This window comes from Alosa sapidissima, chromosome 13 (genome assembly GCF_018492685.1).
Source record: "Alosa sapidissima isolate fAloSap1 chromosome 13, fAloSap1.pri, whole genome shotgun sequence".
In the NCBI taxonomy this organism is placed as follows: Eukaryota; Metazoa; Chordata; class Actinopteri; order Clupeiformes; family Clupeidae; genus Alosa; species Alosa sapidissima.
Window position 1 is genome coordinate 18,187,712 of NC_055969.1, and position 14,512 is coordinate 18,202,223.

The 14,512-nt window shown below is 39.8% G+C and overlaps 1 protein-coding gene across 1 annotated transcript; it reads right to left on the bottom strand.

Moving 5' to 3' along the window:
• Nucleotides 1–295: 295 nt before the first annotated feature.
• LOC121680846 (myosin heavy chain, fast skeletal muscle-like) lies at nt 296–14,211 on the bottom strand. The gene is made up of 39 exons (XM_042060394.1): nt 14,165–14,211; nt 12,275–12,490; nt 12,041–12,184; nt 11,808–11,964; nt 11,673–11,700; nt 11,410–11,536; nt 11,228–11,320; nt 10,828–10,891; nt 10,638–10,736; nt 10,439–10,542; nt 10,214–10,352; nt 9,114–9,232; nt 8,809–8,958; nt 8,545–8,715; nt 8,159–8,459; nt 7,986–8,053; nt 7,811–7,898; nt 7,608–7,725; nt 7,214–7,337; nt 6,956–7,092; nt 6,607–6,862; nt 6,253–6,495; nt 5,979–6,155; nt 5,743–5,888; nt 5,530–5,620; nt 5,066–5,455; nt 4,726–4,971; nt 4,435–4,631; nt 4,130–4,313; nt 3,880–4,045; nt 3,661–3,785; nt 3,267–3,575; nt 2,897–3,100; nt 2,663–2,788; nt 2,375–2,545; nt 2,172–2,276; nt 1,992–2,087; nt 507–638; nt 296–413 (listed from the first exon to the last, which is right to left on the bottom strand). Exons 2-39 carry the CDS (start codon nt 12,476–12,478, stop codon nt 393–395), a joined length of 5,820 nt encoding a protein of 1,939 aa, XP_041916328.1. The 5' UTR covers nt 12,479–12,490; nt 14,165–14,211; the 3' UTR covers nt 296–392.
• Nucleotides 14,212–14,512: the final 301 nt, after the last annotated feature.

Here is a 14,512-nt window from a genome sequence, read left to right on the forward strand (position 1 = left end):
GTTTCAGTTGTGTTTTCTCAAAAAAAAAAAAAACTCCAAAACTGTATGTATTTTGCAACAAAATTTCTAAAGGGGTGACAATACTTTTGTCAGTGGCTGTATGTGTCGAGCATGCCAAAATGTAAAAGTATTGTGTTCCCTTCAGATAGCTAGAAAGCATCTTTCATCTTTCCGACAAGTCAGTTTCCGTAGACCAATAAATCTTAAATTGATTTTAAATGCAACTAGAGAAGTCAAAACATGTTACAAATATAAGCATATTATTCTGATTGTCATTAAAAACAATATACTCATATATTCTGAAGAGACTTTTATTATGTATCGTTACAGAATAGCCACAGTAATCAGGATATTAATCCATCTGAGTGACTAGTCAGAAGATTTCACAGGATTTACTCTGCAGCCTCCTTGCCCTAAGAAAGAGAAATTGAGAAATTTAATGGAATTTAATGTATGAAATATGAACATATGATGGCTTATAATAAAATATGGTAAATGTGATTTACCCTTCCAGAATCACGGCTCTTGGCTCTCATTTTGTTGACCTGGGATTCAGCAATGTCAGCACGCTCCTCAGCCTCCTCCAGCTCATGCTGAACCTTCCTGAACTTAGACAGGTGGGAGTTGGATTGCTCCTCCTAATAATGAGCAAATATGTTTGAGTTCAGAGGCTTCTGTTTTGAAGCTAACAGTTTTTGTTTTACTGTTTTTCCTCTGTTGCTTTGGCACATTTCTCAGATCAGAATGGTAATTCTCAAAATTGTTTGTTCAAACTCCATATCATCTTATCACTTGTGCACATCATTGCAGTTAGGCAGTTTCTCCCCATTTTGAACAAATAGCAATGTTTGAGTACATCCATGCACCTGATTTTGTACAAATGTCTGCTGTTTTTTGAATTTTCAATGGCTAATGTCATGTTGGTCAAAATGCACTATACTGGTTCCCTGCTGACAGGGCCGTCGCAAGGGGGGTGTGAGGCCTTGTGCGAACTTGACGGGTGCGAGGCTCTTTTCACTTACGGCCATAAAATCATGCGATAGCCTACTTTACACGTAGTTTACTGTCCTGGGATTCGGAATTGCTCAAAAAGAACAAAAAAAACTTCAGGCAGTTTTCAGTAGTTATGAGGAGCAATATGAGAGAGAAATTTGATTATCATTGATCGTTGTTTTGGGACATTAAGCCCGTTAAGCCTTTTCCATAGGCGTCAGTGAAGGAGATTGAAGAAACATGCTGTCACGTCAGGTAGCCTAAAGTTCATAGGCCTAATATGACTTCATGCAAATTTTTTTGAAGGTTCTTAGTGATTATGAGGAACAATATGAGAGAAATTTGGTGATCACTGATCATTGTTTTAGGACATTAAGCCACGTTAAGCTTTTTGCTTAAAATAGGCGTTAATGAAGCTTAACGCTTAATGCCATCTTCGGCCAGGCGCGAGGCCCATCAGACGCGAGGCCCTGGGCGACGGCCCAACCTGTACTTCCTGTCTGGTTAGTTTCCCTCCATTTATGCTTGCACCTGCTCCCTGTTATTGTCTTGTTGGTCTCATCCAGTCCTCTGTCTTTCTGTTAATTAGTCTGTGTATTTCTACCCCCCTGTTCCTCTGTCCTTTGTCGGTTTGTACTGTCAGGTTTTAGGCAGGAGGACCCAAGCGCAAGACTCTTCCAAGCAGAAGTGTAGAAAAACACACTTTAGAAATTTAGAAAAACTTATATTATAAAGAAGACACCATCATACGCCTAAAATGTAAGTAAAGGAAGTTTGCTTTAGACAAACAATTCAGTACACTAGGCCTATACAGTACAGTTCTGCATATGTCGATAACAAACGAAACAAAAATAAGTGCTTGCATGTAAACTATTAATAAAAATATATCGATATTATGTTTTTGAAAATCAATACAGTATTGTCTAATAAAATGTTGCAATATTCAATTTCATGGATACTTTCTTACACCCCTTTAGGCAATATAAGAAGCTACTTACAGCTTCCTCAGCCTGCCTCTTGTAGGCTTTGACCTTCAGCTGCAGCTTGTCAACCAGGTCCTGCAGTCTGGTGACATTCTTCTTGTCCTCCTCAGTCTGAAAAGAAAAACAATCTGTCAGTCATTGTATTCCTTGAGTTAAATTAAATGTTGTTCCATTGTGGTTAAATAAACTTTGTACCTGGTAGGTGAGCTCCTTCACTCTCCTCTCGTATTTGCGAACTCCCTTGACAGCATCAGCACCACGTCTCTGTTCAGCCTCAATTTCAGATTCCAACTCACGGACCTTTATATAAACAACATTTTCATTTCAGACAATGTCTTCATTTTATTCATTGCGTTCTTTAAAAAAAATGTTCTTCTCATCCAAATTTAGTCACTTACCCTTGACTCCAGTTTCTGGAGCTGTTTCTTGCCACCCTTCATGGCCAGATTCTCAGCCTCATCCAGGCGGTGCTGCAGATCCTTCACAGTGACCTCCAGGTTCTTCTTCATCCTCTCCAGATGAGAACTGGTGTCCTGCTCCTTCTTCAGCTCCTCTGCCATCATGGCAGCCTAGATGACAGCATGATTGTTTATGGAAGGTTGCATGAAAACACTTTCTTAATGTTCATATATTTAATACATTAGGGATGAATTTAGAAAAAATATCACTTCATAAATATCACTTACATCAGTGATGGCTTTCTTGGCCTTGTCCTCAGCATTTCTAGCCTCCTGGATGATGTCATCAACCTCGCCTTGGATCTGAACCAAGTCAGCCTCAAGCTTCTTCTTGGTGTTAATCAGACTTGTGTTCTAACATTCAGAAATAATTTCAAATATGTTAAATAGTGAAAAATCTTTTGAAAGAACTGGGGATATGATTGAAATTATTCTCTTTTGTGAGAAAAAATATGTCTCTACCTGAGAGTGCAGGAGGCCAACACGCTCACTGGCATCAACTAACTCCTGTTCAGCCACTTTGCGGCCTCTCTCTGTCTGCTCCAGAGCAACTCTGAGCTCCTCAATCTCAGCCATCATCAGGGTGTTCCTGCGCTCCACCATGGCAACCTGCTCCTTCATGTCTTCTTGTCCTCTGACAGCATCATCAAGGTGCAGCTGGGCATCCTAATAATAAAAACATGGAATGACAAAAAAGATGTCATGCTACCAAGAGACAGTTTGGATGAAATCTTATGTTGTTTTTTGGAGAAACTTCTACTATCAATCGAGTAGTAATGATGGATAGATAAAATCACACAGGATTCTTGTAATATTTTATTCTATAACTGACCTTGAGTTGACCTTGCACATTTCTCAGTTGTTTCTGGGACTCAGAGGCCTGGCGGTTAGCATGGCTCAACTGAATCTCCATCTCATTGAGGTCTCCCTCCATCTTCTTCTTGATTCTCAGGGCATCATTTCTGCTCCTGATTTCAGAGTCCAGAGTGCTCTGCATGGACTCAATCACCCTCTGGCTGTTCCTCTTGATCTGCTCCATCTCCTCATCCTTTTCTGCAAGCTTCCTGTCAACCTCACCCTTGATCTGGTTGAGTTCAAGTTGGACACGAAGAATCTTGGACTCCTCATGCTCAAGACTTCCCTAAATAGCAAAATTAAGAATAGTAAAATATAAAGAACATAATTTACAATTCTCACTGTGTAGTAAAGCCCATCTGAGTTTCTACCTCAGCCTCTTCGAGGGCTGTCTGGATCTCAGACTTTTCAGTCTCTACAGTCTTCTTGGCCTTCTCCAGCTCATGGATGCTCTTTCCAGTCTCTCCAAGTTGCTCAGACAGGTCAGATATCTCTTCTGCAAATATGCAGTTATATTACAGTAAACATATTATATGGAATATTTAAAAATATGTTTTGAGTTGGATACGTATTGGGTTATTTTGACTCACGTTGCAAATTCTTGTTCTCCCTCTTCAGGGTCTCAAGGTGGTCAAGAGACTCCTCATAGGAGTTCTTTATCTTGAACAGCTCAGTGCTGAGAGAACGAGTTTCTTTCTGGGCACCCTCCAACTCTGCCTGACCCTCCTCGTACTTCTGCTTCCATTCTGCCAGGACCTTTTAGAAACAGTTTTTGTTGTGAGGCTTATTTGTTCATTTTACCTACATTCATTATCTGAATGATGTTTTGGAAGGTATTACCTTGTCAAAGTTTCTTTGCTTCTTGTCAAGATTGGCAGCTAGAGCATTGGCTCTCTCCACATCAATCATGAGGTCCTCAACCTCACCCTGGAGTCTCTGCTTGGTCTTATCCAGAGAGGCACATTTGGAGTTGACAGCCTGGATTTGCTCCTCAGCCTCCTGAAGACGCTGGGCAAGCTTTTTTCTGTAAGAAAAAGCACAAGATTTAAGTCAGAGGACATGATGGTTTTGCCCCCAAGAAAATAGAACGTTTTAGTGGTCAATATCCATATATAAATTCACTTTTTGCCATCTTTAGCACATACTTGGACTCCTCAAGCTCTTCAGTGCGCTGGATGGCATCAGTTTCGTACTTAGTCCTCCACTGAGCAACCTCGCTGTTGGCCTTGGACATGCCACGCTGCAGTTCAGCTTTAGCCTCCTGCTCTTCCTCAAACTGCTCCCTCAGGAGGTCACAGTCATGGCGTGCAGACTGAACAGCATGGGCCAGGGCATTCTTGGCCTATTTGTAAACAAGTGAGGGTGTTAAAGCCTTTCACATACTGTGTTCTATGTAATCCAATTTGTTTTCTCTTGGTGCATCAGTATATCAGTACCTTGACCTCCTCTTCATTCAGTCTCTTCAGCTCCTCAACTTGCTGAGTGAAGGCCTGCTTGCTTCTGGTCAGCTGAGACACAAGAGCATCTTTCTCCTCAACCTGGCGGCCAAGCTCACCATTTTCAGTCTGAAGTCTTGCTCTCTGAGCACTGAGGTCATTGACCTGGCGACCAGCCTCATCACTCTTGGACTTGGTTTCACTGAGTTGGTCCTCAAGGGTGCGGCACATCTTCTCCAGATTTGTCTGTTTAACAAAATGTCCGTTAGTAGCAAAAAGTTAACCAAAGTATTGGAAGTTGGTTTGTTTAAAAGATAACATGAGGGTAAACATAATCAACCTTAGCTTTAGCAACAGCCTCCATGTTGCTGGCGAGATCATCAATTTCCATCTTGTATTCACTCTTCTCCTTCTCAAGCTTCTGCTTGACACGTTGGAGGTTGTCAAGCTGCTCTCCCAGCTCAGCCACGCTGTCGGCCTGCTTCTTGCGGAGAGTTGACGCAGTGGCTTCATGCTGCAGGGTGGATTCTTCAAGGTCACGACGCAGCTTCTGGAACTCAGCCTCACGCTTCTTGTTCATCTCAATTTGAGCAGCAGTGGCACCACCAGCCTCCTCAAGCCTTTCACTGATCTCCTCAAGTTCCCTGGAGAGATCAGCTCTCTGCTTCTCAACTTTGGCACGAGCTGCACGCTCAGACTCAATCTCTTCCTCCAGTTCCTCAATTCGGGCCTTTTGAGGGGAAAAATGTAAGACAAAAACCTGCAAACAAACTCAGAGTTTTAGTTGATAGAGAATAATCAAACCTGAAGCTCCTTGATCTTCTTCTGCAGCTGAGCACCCAGTGATTGTTCATCTTCAATCTTACTTAGAAGTTGACTTGTTTCAAAGTCCTTTCTGATTGGAAAAAGAGTAAAGAAAAGGAAGATAATGGATAAAGGAAGAATAATCTCTGAAGTTGGCTGCATACATACAGTAGGAATTGAACGGTAACATTTTGCAATAGATAAGGCCTTTACTTCTTTATCTTCTCATTAGACTGCTGCTTGTCATTCTCCAGATCCATGATGGACTCCTGGGCCAGCTTCAGGTCACCCTCAAGCTTTCGCTTGGCTCTCTCAAGGTCCATACGGAGCTTCTTTTCTTGCTCCAGGGAACCCTCAAGCTGCCAATTTGAAATGTGAAGTTAATATGTGGGAAATATTGATTGTTTATACTCTAGATTCATATTATAGACTATAGATTAAGAATTTACATCATCCACTTGCTGTTCAAGCTTAGACTTTGATTTGGTCAGAGTGTTGACTTTGTCTTCCTCTGCTTGAAGATCATCAAGGGTCTGCTGGTGGGCCTCTTGGAGGGCTTTCTTCTCCTTTGTCAGCTTAGCAATGGATTCATCCTGAGAGGCCATCTCTTCAGTTAGGTTCTTGACCTGCACGGGGAAAGTTTAACATTAGTAAACAGTGTAACTTACTGTAGATGCTTTATTTTTTACAGATTACATTGGTAGGCTCTTTATAATTTCCAACCTTGTTCTCAGTGGCATGTTTCTCCTTCTCCACTTTGGCCAAGGTCAGCTCCAGATCATCAATGTCCTTCTTGAGCTCAGAGCACTCATCCTCCAGTTTCCTCTTCTTGGCAGTCAGCTCAGCATTGATTTCCTCTTCATCCTCCAGTCTCTCTGTTGTCTCTTTGACTTTGGCTTCGAGCTGGATCTTACTTTTGATAAGACCCTCACACCTCTCCTCAGCATCATTGAGACCCTCAGATCCCTATTGTAAATATAACATGTAAACATGACATCTGATTTGTTTTGAAAACACAATGCTGAGACTGGGTATTTGTATGAAAGTGAATATTGAAATTGTACAGTATAGACCTACAGATGCCACTTGCAGTGCCAGGTCGTTCCTCTCTTGTACCAGAGCCACCATCTTCTCCTCCAGCTCCTTCTTCCTGGCCTCTGCCTTTGCACAGTTTTCTTTGAGTTTATCATAGTTCTCTTTCATGTTGGCTAGCTCCTTCTCAGTTTCAGCACTCTTCAGCAGAGGCTTGACCTTGTAGTACACCTTCATCCATGGCCAAGTCTTGACATTCATGAATGAGCGGATATTGTACTGAATGGTGAAGATAGATTCTCTAAACAAGAACAACTGTTTGTGAAATCATTTGTCCTTGAAAATAAATACTCATACTTCCAATTGTTGAATACTTTTAATTGAAAACAATTACCTCCTTTCCATCATCTTCACAAACTCCCTCCTCATCAGGTATGCACGGCAGAGAGCCTGAGTCATTGTGACCAGGGTAGCCAGTTTCTCATCTCGCATTTCCTCAAGGGTACCCAGCAGACCAGCTTTGAAGAACACCTGAGGGATGAATGACAATATAAGCATTAATCTCACACAGAAAATGTGCTCTAGTTCCCTGTGCTCTTGTTGCTCCTGTACATATGATAGTCAGATAATAGATTACATGACACTTCTCTACCTTTGTGTGTCCAAATTTGTACTGGGTATGATCAACATCAATGGATCCCAAGAGCTTCTCAGCAGCCTTCTTGTTATCAATGAACTGACCCTCGGGGATGACACTGGCATTTAGCACTTTGTATCTGGATAGAATAAATGCATGTCCATATACATTATTACCTTTTCCTCTCTAAATGCAGTATTGTATTTTAGTATATTCTTTATCTTCTACTGTCCTTATTGCTTAGTTGTGTTTTTACATTATATACTTTAATTACTTTTTCTGCTGTTAGTGAATGTGTGTGTGTTGTCTGTATGCTACTGAGACCTTGAATTTCCCCTGGGGATCAATAAAGTATCTATCTATCTATCTATTGAATATCTGTAATGCTTTATTGGCTTTTTCAGTTCACCTCTGCTTGAAGTCACCATATAGGATTCTGCTTGGGAAACCCTTTCTGCAGATTCGGATACCCTCCAGTACACCATTACACCTGAGCTGATGGATGACCAGGAAGTTTTGCATAAGACCTGCAAATATAGATATTTGTATTTTTCAAAGAAAATACAAGGTGAAGAATAATGAAAAGCTATTTCATCATCAAAAGCTCTCTACCTGGTTTCTTAATTTCATTTGGAATCAGACAACGCACAAAGTGAGGATGGGTGCTCCTCAAGTTGGTCATCAGTTTGCCCAAGTTCTCCTGTTGAGATAAGAATGCAATCAAAAAATCCCCTCACCTTTCTTGATTAGATGATTGATTTGTTTGTTATTGGTTTAATATACATACCCTGAACTGTGATGACACAGTCTGCATGGAGCCACCCTTCTTCTTCTTCTGCTTACTACCAGCAGCCTCTGTTGAAATACAAATGATGGATTCAGTAATTAAGTTACATATATAGAAATTCATACACGGGATATTTGTAGCATTAGCTTATAGACTGGTATAGGTTTTTTTACCCTCAACAACAGGTGGGTACAAGGTAGGTAGGAGTTTTACTCCTGACTTCTGGTACAGCTGCACAACAGAATCGTTCAGTGGATCCTTGTTTTTGTCCAGCCACCCAGTAACATTGTAGTCCACAGTGCCAGCATAGTGCACCAGGGAGAAGTGGGCTTCTGCTTTGCCTTTGACAGGCTTGGGCTTCTCAAAGGCCTTAGTTTTGCCAAGATGCTGGTCATACAGCTTGTTCTTGAAAGTGGTGTCAGAGGCCTTGGGGAACATGCACTCCTCTTCAAGGATGGCAAAGATTCCCATAGGCTGTTGGATGAGCTTAGTTTTAAAAGTGGATATTATAAAACAATACAAATCTAGCACTTGGGTCATTTGACTGATTGAAACTGACCTTCTCAATGAGCTCAATGCAAGCGGCTAAGTCCATGCCGAAGTCAATGAACTCCCAATCAATGCCCTCTTTCTTGTACTCCTCTTGCTCCAGAACAAACATGTGGTGGTTGAAGAACTGTTGCAGTTTCTCATTGGTGAAGTTGATGCATAGCTGTTCCATGCTGTTGTACTGTGATTGAAAAATAGTTTGTAATATGAATGCCCCCTACTGAAATTATACCACATTGTGGAGTGAGTGAAAATGGTGTTAACTTATGCTTACATCAAAAATCTCAAAGCCAGCAATATCCAGCACACCGATATAGAACTGCCTTGGCTGTTTAGTATCCAACATCTGGTTTATACGGATGACCATCCACAAGAACATCCTCTCATAGATGGACTTGGACAAGGCTGCAACTGAGTTATTGACCTGAAAAAGAATATTCAAGCAGTGGTCATCCTATGCTCAGAGACCAAAAAGTAAAATGCTTATAGGATAAAAGCAGGTCATTTTACTACTAGTAATTTTGTCCAAATACTGCCAAGTGGTTTGTCATCTTAAGTGAACTTTTTAGTGAATAATACCTGTGGCACAGTCTGACCCTTAGTGACATATTCATTTCCGACTTTCACTCTTGGGTAGCACAAAGCCTTCAGCATGTCAGCAGAGTTCAGGCCCAGGAGATAAGCGACTTTGTCAGCTTCTAAAAACAGTGCAACAGTGAAGCATTGTAGGGATTCAAAATGTATAGCTTGGAAAACAATTTCATGCTCCACAATCCAAACAAATTTGGGACCGCATATAATGCAGGTTTGTCCACATTCATGAAAAAAAAATATAATGTCCGCAACACTTAGACTCCCATATTATGTAATGTACAAAGGCAAAGTTTCGACCCTTCTGGGTCTTCTTCAGGCAAAACACTGTCCACATTCATCTTATCTCTCTAAACCAAAAGAAAGTGTAGCTTAAAGACTATGTGCAACACAAACAACAGAGGTTTTTGATGTGGGTAATAAATATAATAAATGAATTACTATGAGACGAGGAAAAGTTATATGTTGATATATAAATTATACATAGTAAAATACTACAATAAACAAGACTAATTTAAACTTGAAGAACTGACAGAAGTTCACTAGAGTATTGTAATATGTTAGCTCTAGGCACCCCGGGACCGGTTTTGTTACAGTGCCCCCCTCCTCCTCCCGTACTGTACATCATCAATTCTATGCAACATATCACAAAGCACCATAGTGATACTATACATCTTTTGAAAGCTGACACTCTCAACAGATTTGGTACAGAATGTTCACATTCAGGTGAAGCACAGTACTTGGGCGGAGTGATTTGCAGGCCGCACCTGAAAAGTTCCGGTGTTACTTCTTCAAACCCCAAGGAGCGGTGCTTACATACGCTTAACGGCTGTGTCTCCTTTGACATTGTTATTTGTACACGTTGTCACTATACAAATCACAGCATGTAAATAGGAAAATGTTGGAGTTCTTTTGTCACTATTGGGAGGTGTAGGCTATTGGAACCGGCCACTTCGAGAAACCTGTGCTAAGCTAGTAACAACACGCACGGAGATGAGAAGGGTATGTACTGTATCGACTTAGCTAACTCTGGGGAATACGGTTAGCTAAAGTCCCAAAAAGTTGGTGTGTTCCTTTATGTATCCTACCCTCATTGCCATCAGGCTCAGCCTGCTCCTCACGCTGCTTCTGCTTGAACTTCATGTTGCCATGATGGAGCACAGCACCGGTCAGCTTGTAAATGGTGAATTTCTCCTCATTAGTGAAACCCAGGATGTCAATGGCAGTCTGAAATGATAAATGATATGCTTATTTTCATACTCTACATTCTCTGAAATAAGAAACCAAAGAACCTAGACATATGTAAATCATACATCTGTGGCCACCAACTCCTCTTTGTCATCAATGCTGGCCACAGCGATCTGACCCTGACTGCACATGGGGAAATCATAGGGGTTGGTTGTGATGAGGGACATTTCTGTAGGGAACAAAACACACCATAAACATCATACACATCTTCAGCTATCAACATCTAATGTGTTCATTCAGTATTGTTTGAATGGGTTAGCCTACCAACTAGCTCAGGCATGTGATTGGTCATCATCTGATAGAAGATGTGGTAGCCTCTCTCATCAGGAAGCTGGAATGTCACTCTAGACTTCTCCAGCAGGTCTATTCACATAGGGAAGTACAGTATGTATTTTGATTTGACAAAAGGCAGTAATAGTGAAACATTTTATAAATGCAGGATAATTATACTTACAAGTCTCAATATCAGCACTAGCCAGTTTTCCAGATGTGCCAAAGTGAATTCTGATGAATTTACCCTGATTGAAATTACATTTTGACATTAGATTTATTCATTTAGCTGACACCTTTAACCAAAGCAGGTTACAAGTGAGGAAAAATATTCAAGTATTCAATAAACATTTAGTAAATAGACCTAAGAGTAAATATAAATACTGCCTTTAGGCTACTAATATAAAAAGCAATTTAAAGTGTGGTTTAAGTAGAAATCAGAGGATGTTTTTCAAATGAGATATAACAGATATAACAATCTGGGTACATGATACTGTAAGTGTGAGTTAAAAAAAACCCTAAGAAGTTGATTATCTAAAAACTACAAAACTGAAGTAAGAGTTAAGATGAGAAACTAAACTTACGAAACGTGAAGAGTTGTCATTCCTCACAGTCTTAGCATTACCATAAGCCTCCAACAGTGGATTGGCAGCAATAATCTGGTCTTCAAGTGAGCCCTGCAAGTCAGTAGATATATCGTTATTGAAGTTCATGTCTGTGTTGCTATGTGATAATTAGCTTTTAAATATGCAAGGGAGGACCTTACCTTAATTTTTCCACTACTGGCTGGTGGCTGCTCTTGCTTCTTCTTGTCACCACCAGCCACTGCAATTGTTGCAAAGTACTGGATGACACGCTTGGTGTTTACAGTCTTGCCAGCACCAGATTCTCCGCTGTATTAAACAGAAGATTTGCAGTTTTCTATATCACAATTACAAAGTGTATCAAAAGATTATATAGAAGATAATGCAAAGATTTAGCCCTCTATTAAAATTCTAAAAAAGTTTTAAGGCGTGCATTGACACTTACGTGATCAGCACTGACTGATTCTCCCTGTCTGTGTAGCAAAATAGAGTTTTACATGAAAGGTGCATTTTACATAAATTAATAAAAAATATTATGTATCGAAATTATTCAGTGTTGACCTTTAAACTGAAAGTATACCTTGGAGCATAAACTGATAGGCGTTGTCAGAGACAGAGAAGATGTGGGGTGGGGCCTCCACACGCTTCTTGCCTCTATAGGCAGCCACCACCTCTGCATCGTACACTGGGAGCCACTTGTAGGGGTTCACAGTGACACAGAAAAGTCCAGAGTAGGTCTAGAATGAAGAAATAAAGAGGATTGGTTTTCCAGCTTTTCATTTTTTGTTATTAGTTCAAAGGTGTAATGCTTACGTAGATCATCCATGCTGCATAACGCTCTTTGAGGTTATACAGGACAGAAGCTTCATTGAGGTGGGTCATCATGGCCATGTCCTCAATTTTGTCATATTTGGGAGGATTCAAGGGGAAGACTTCATCTTCCTTCACTGTCCTTTCCTAAAACAAATGTAGAAAACAGCTTTAACAAAGAGATGTATTCAAGAAACTTTCTGTGAAAATGCAATTTTAACAGCCTTGCTAAAGTACCTCCTTTTTTTCAAGTGTTTCAACGACACATTTGCCACCTTCCTTCTTTTTAATTGTACCCTTGATGTACAAGTCCTCTTTATCAACCACAAAGCAAGCTGTCTTTGCATCAAAGGGCCTGCTTTGGGCCTCAATTCTCTCCCTCTCAGGCTTACGAAGGTAGATGGCAGCCTTGCCAAACACGGCCATTTCACCGTCTCCCATGGTTGCTGGTTACTGTATTAATCATGAACATGAAGAGCAGACATTTTCAACATAAAATGCTTTAAATAGTTAGACATGTACAGACACAGTACAGTACAATCATTAGGGGACAAAACATGGAAAACCACAGTTGTTTGCCAGGCCATGGAGTTTATCAATAGGGTACTCAAACTGTACAATTAATTAAAAAGTCACATACAAAACAGTCTTTCGATATCTAAATAATAATGGAAACAATTTAGAAACGGCATTATTGTTCTGAAATATAATCCCATTACCATCATATTAATATACACATTGAATACACACATATCCAAACACACCATACTGTACAAACCACTGAAGTGATTTATGAGCATATTAATTCACTGTAGAAAAGTATATCTTACCAAGTTTATTAAGATAAAAAAATCTATTAGTATTGCTTTTAGTATAAATATACTTACTTTGAGCTTTCTTGTAAGATTATTTGACTTAAAATACGTCAAAATCTTCTTATATCTTCAGACATAAAAACAAGTAAATTTATCTGCCAGTGGATTAAGTAAATTTATCTTAATTTAAAGGAACCATATGTAAGATTGTGGCCAAAACTGGTACTGCAATCACTTTCAAATTAATGTAGAGTGGTGTATCCCCTCCCCCTCCCTCCTGACTCAAGGTTGCCAACCTGGATGCCGAAACACTACTGACTTCGTGATTAGTAGATAGGTGGAGGGTGGTGCATCAGGCCAAAACACAACATGACATGACAAAACACAACATCAACATCAGTTGAGGACTGCAACTTCACTTTTTAAATGACAATATCCTGGCCGGACTACTGTTGTCAGTGATATAACTATTTGAAATGAACATGATTTCTTAATGTCTAGTGACATATCAGGGCCATTTTATGATTAATTGAAATACATTTCTTACATACGGTTCCTGATAAGATTCTTAAATTAAGATAAAATTACTTAATCCACTGGCAGATAGTGTTACTTGTTTTTATTTTAAAGTGCTCTTTAGAGAACATCTCCTCTCATAGCACCACTTACAACAAGTCTTGCTGATCCTAGCACTCACCAGCCGTCTTAAACTGACACGTAACTGTTAAAAACAGCACTCACTGATGCACTTATTCTTACTGTACTCTACCGTTTTTTAAATTGTCCTAAAATTGTTGAGAATTGCTTTAAAACTTAAACTGTTTACCATGTTGTAAGTCGCTTTGGCTAAAAATGCATCAGCCAAATGTAATGTAATGTAATGTAAAGTAAGTACTGTATCTTTATACTAAAAACAATGCTAACTTTGTTTTATCTTAATATAAGATTATAACACTTATATATATTATTAGATATACTAATAATATACTTAGATATATTATTTTTTGCAGTGTTGAATCTGACGGTGCTTCTCTGTTGAAGCTTTTTAGGCATAAGCTATCCGTGAATTATGGTAAAATTCAAGATCTGTGTAGGCACTAGAGTCATAACTAGGGACATTAAGTAATTAATGGTGTAGACATATTGGACACAATTTGCTGCAAAGATTGAATATTTCAATACAAGTTAAGCCTTGAATGGAGCTACACCTGTGTCACAGTTCATAGCAATAATTAGTAAATGCCCCCAAAACATTTTGTTTACTTGAAGACAATCGTTAAGCTGTTCAGATAAATCAGATGTAGTGACTTACCTTTTTCTCCCAAGACCAGATTCCAATTTCCACTGTTGTTAGAGTGTCTAAAAATGATAAAACATACAAAGTCAAGTATTTTAGTATAGGAATAAATGTAATGTAAATACATAACGTGTAGCAGTCTTAAGTGTATTAGTTCCATACTTTAGAGATTAAGAGATGGAGTTTGCCATGACACATTCTCTAATAGGAGGAGCCACCTCCTGTCTGTGTCTGTGAAAACAAAGAATGACTTACTGTGCACTGGATCCCCCCTGGCCTCTTTTGTAGCCCTCCCATACTCCCAGCAGGTCCTTATATTGGCCGTATTCTGTCAACTAAGCAGAGCTCTAATAAGGCAATGTG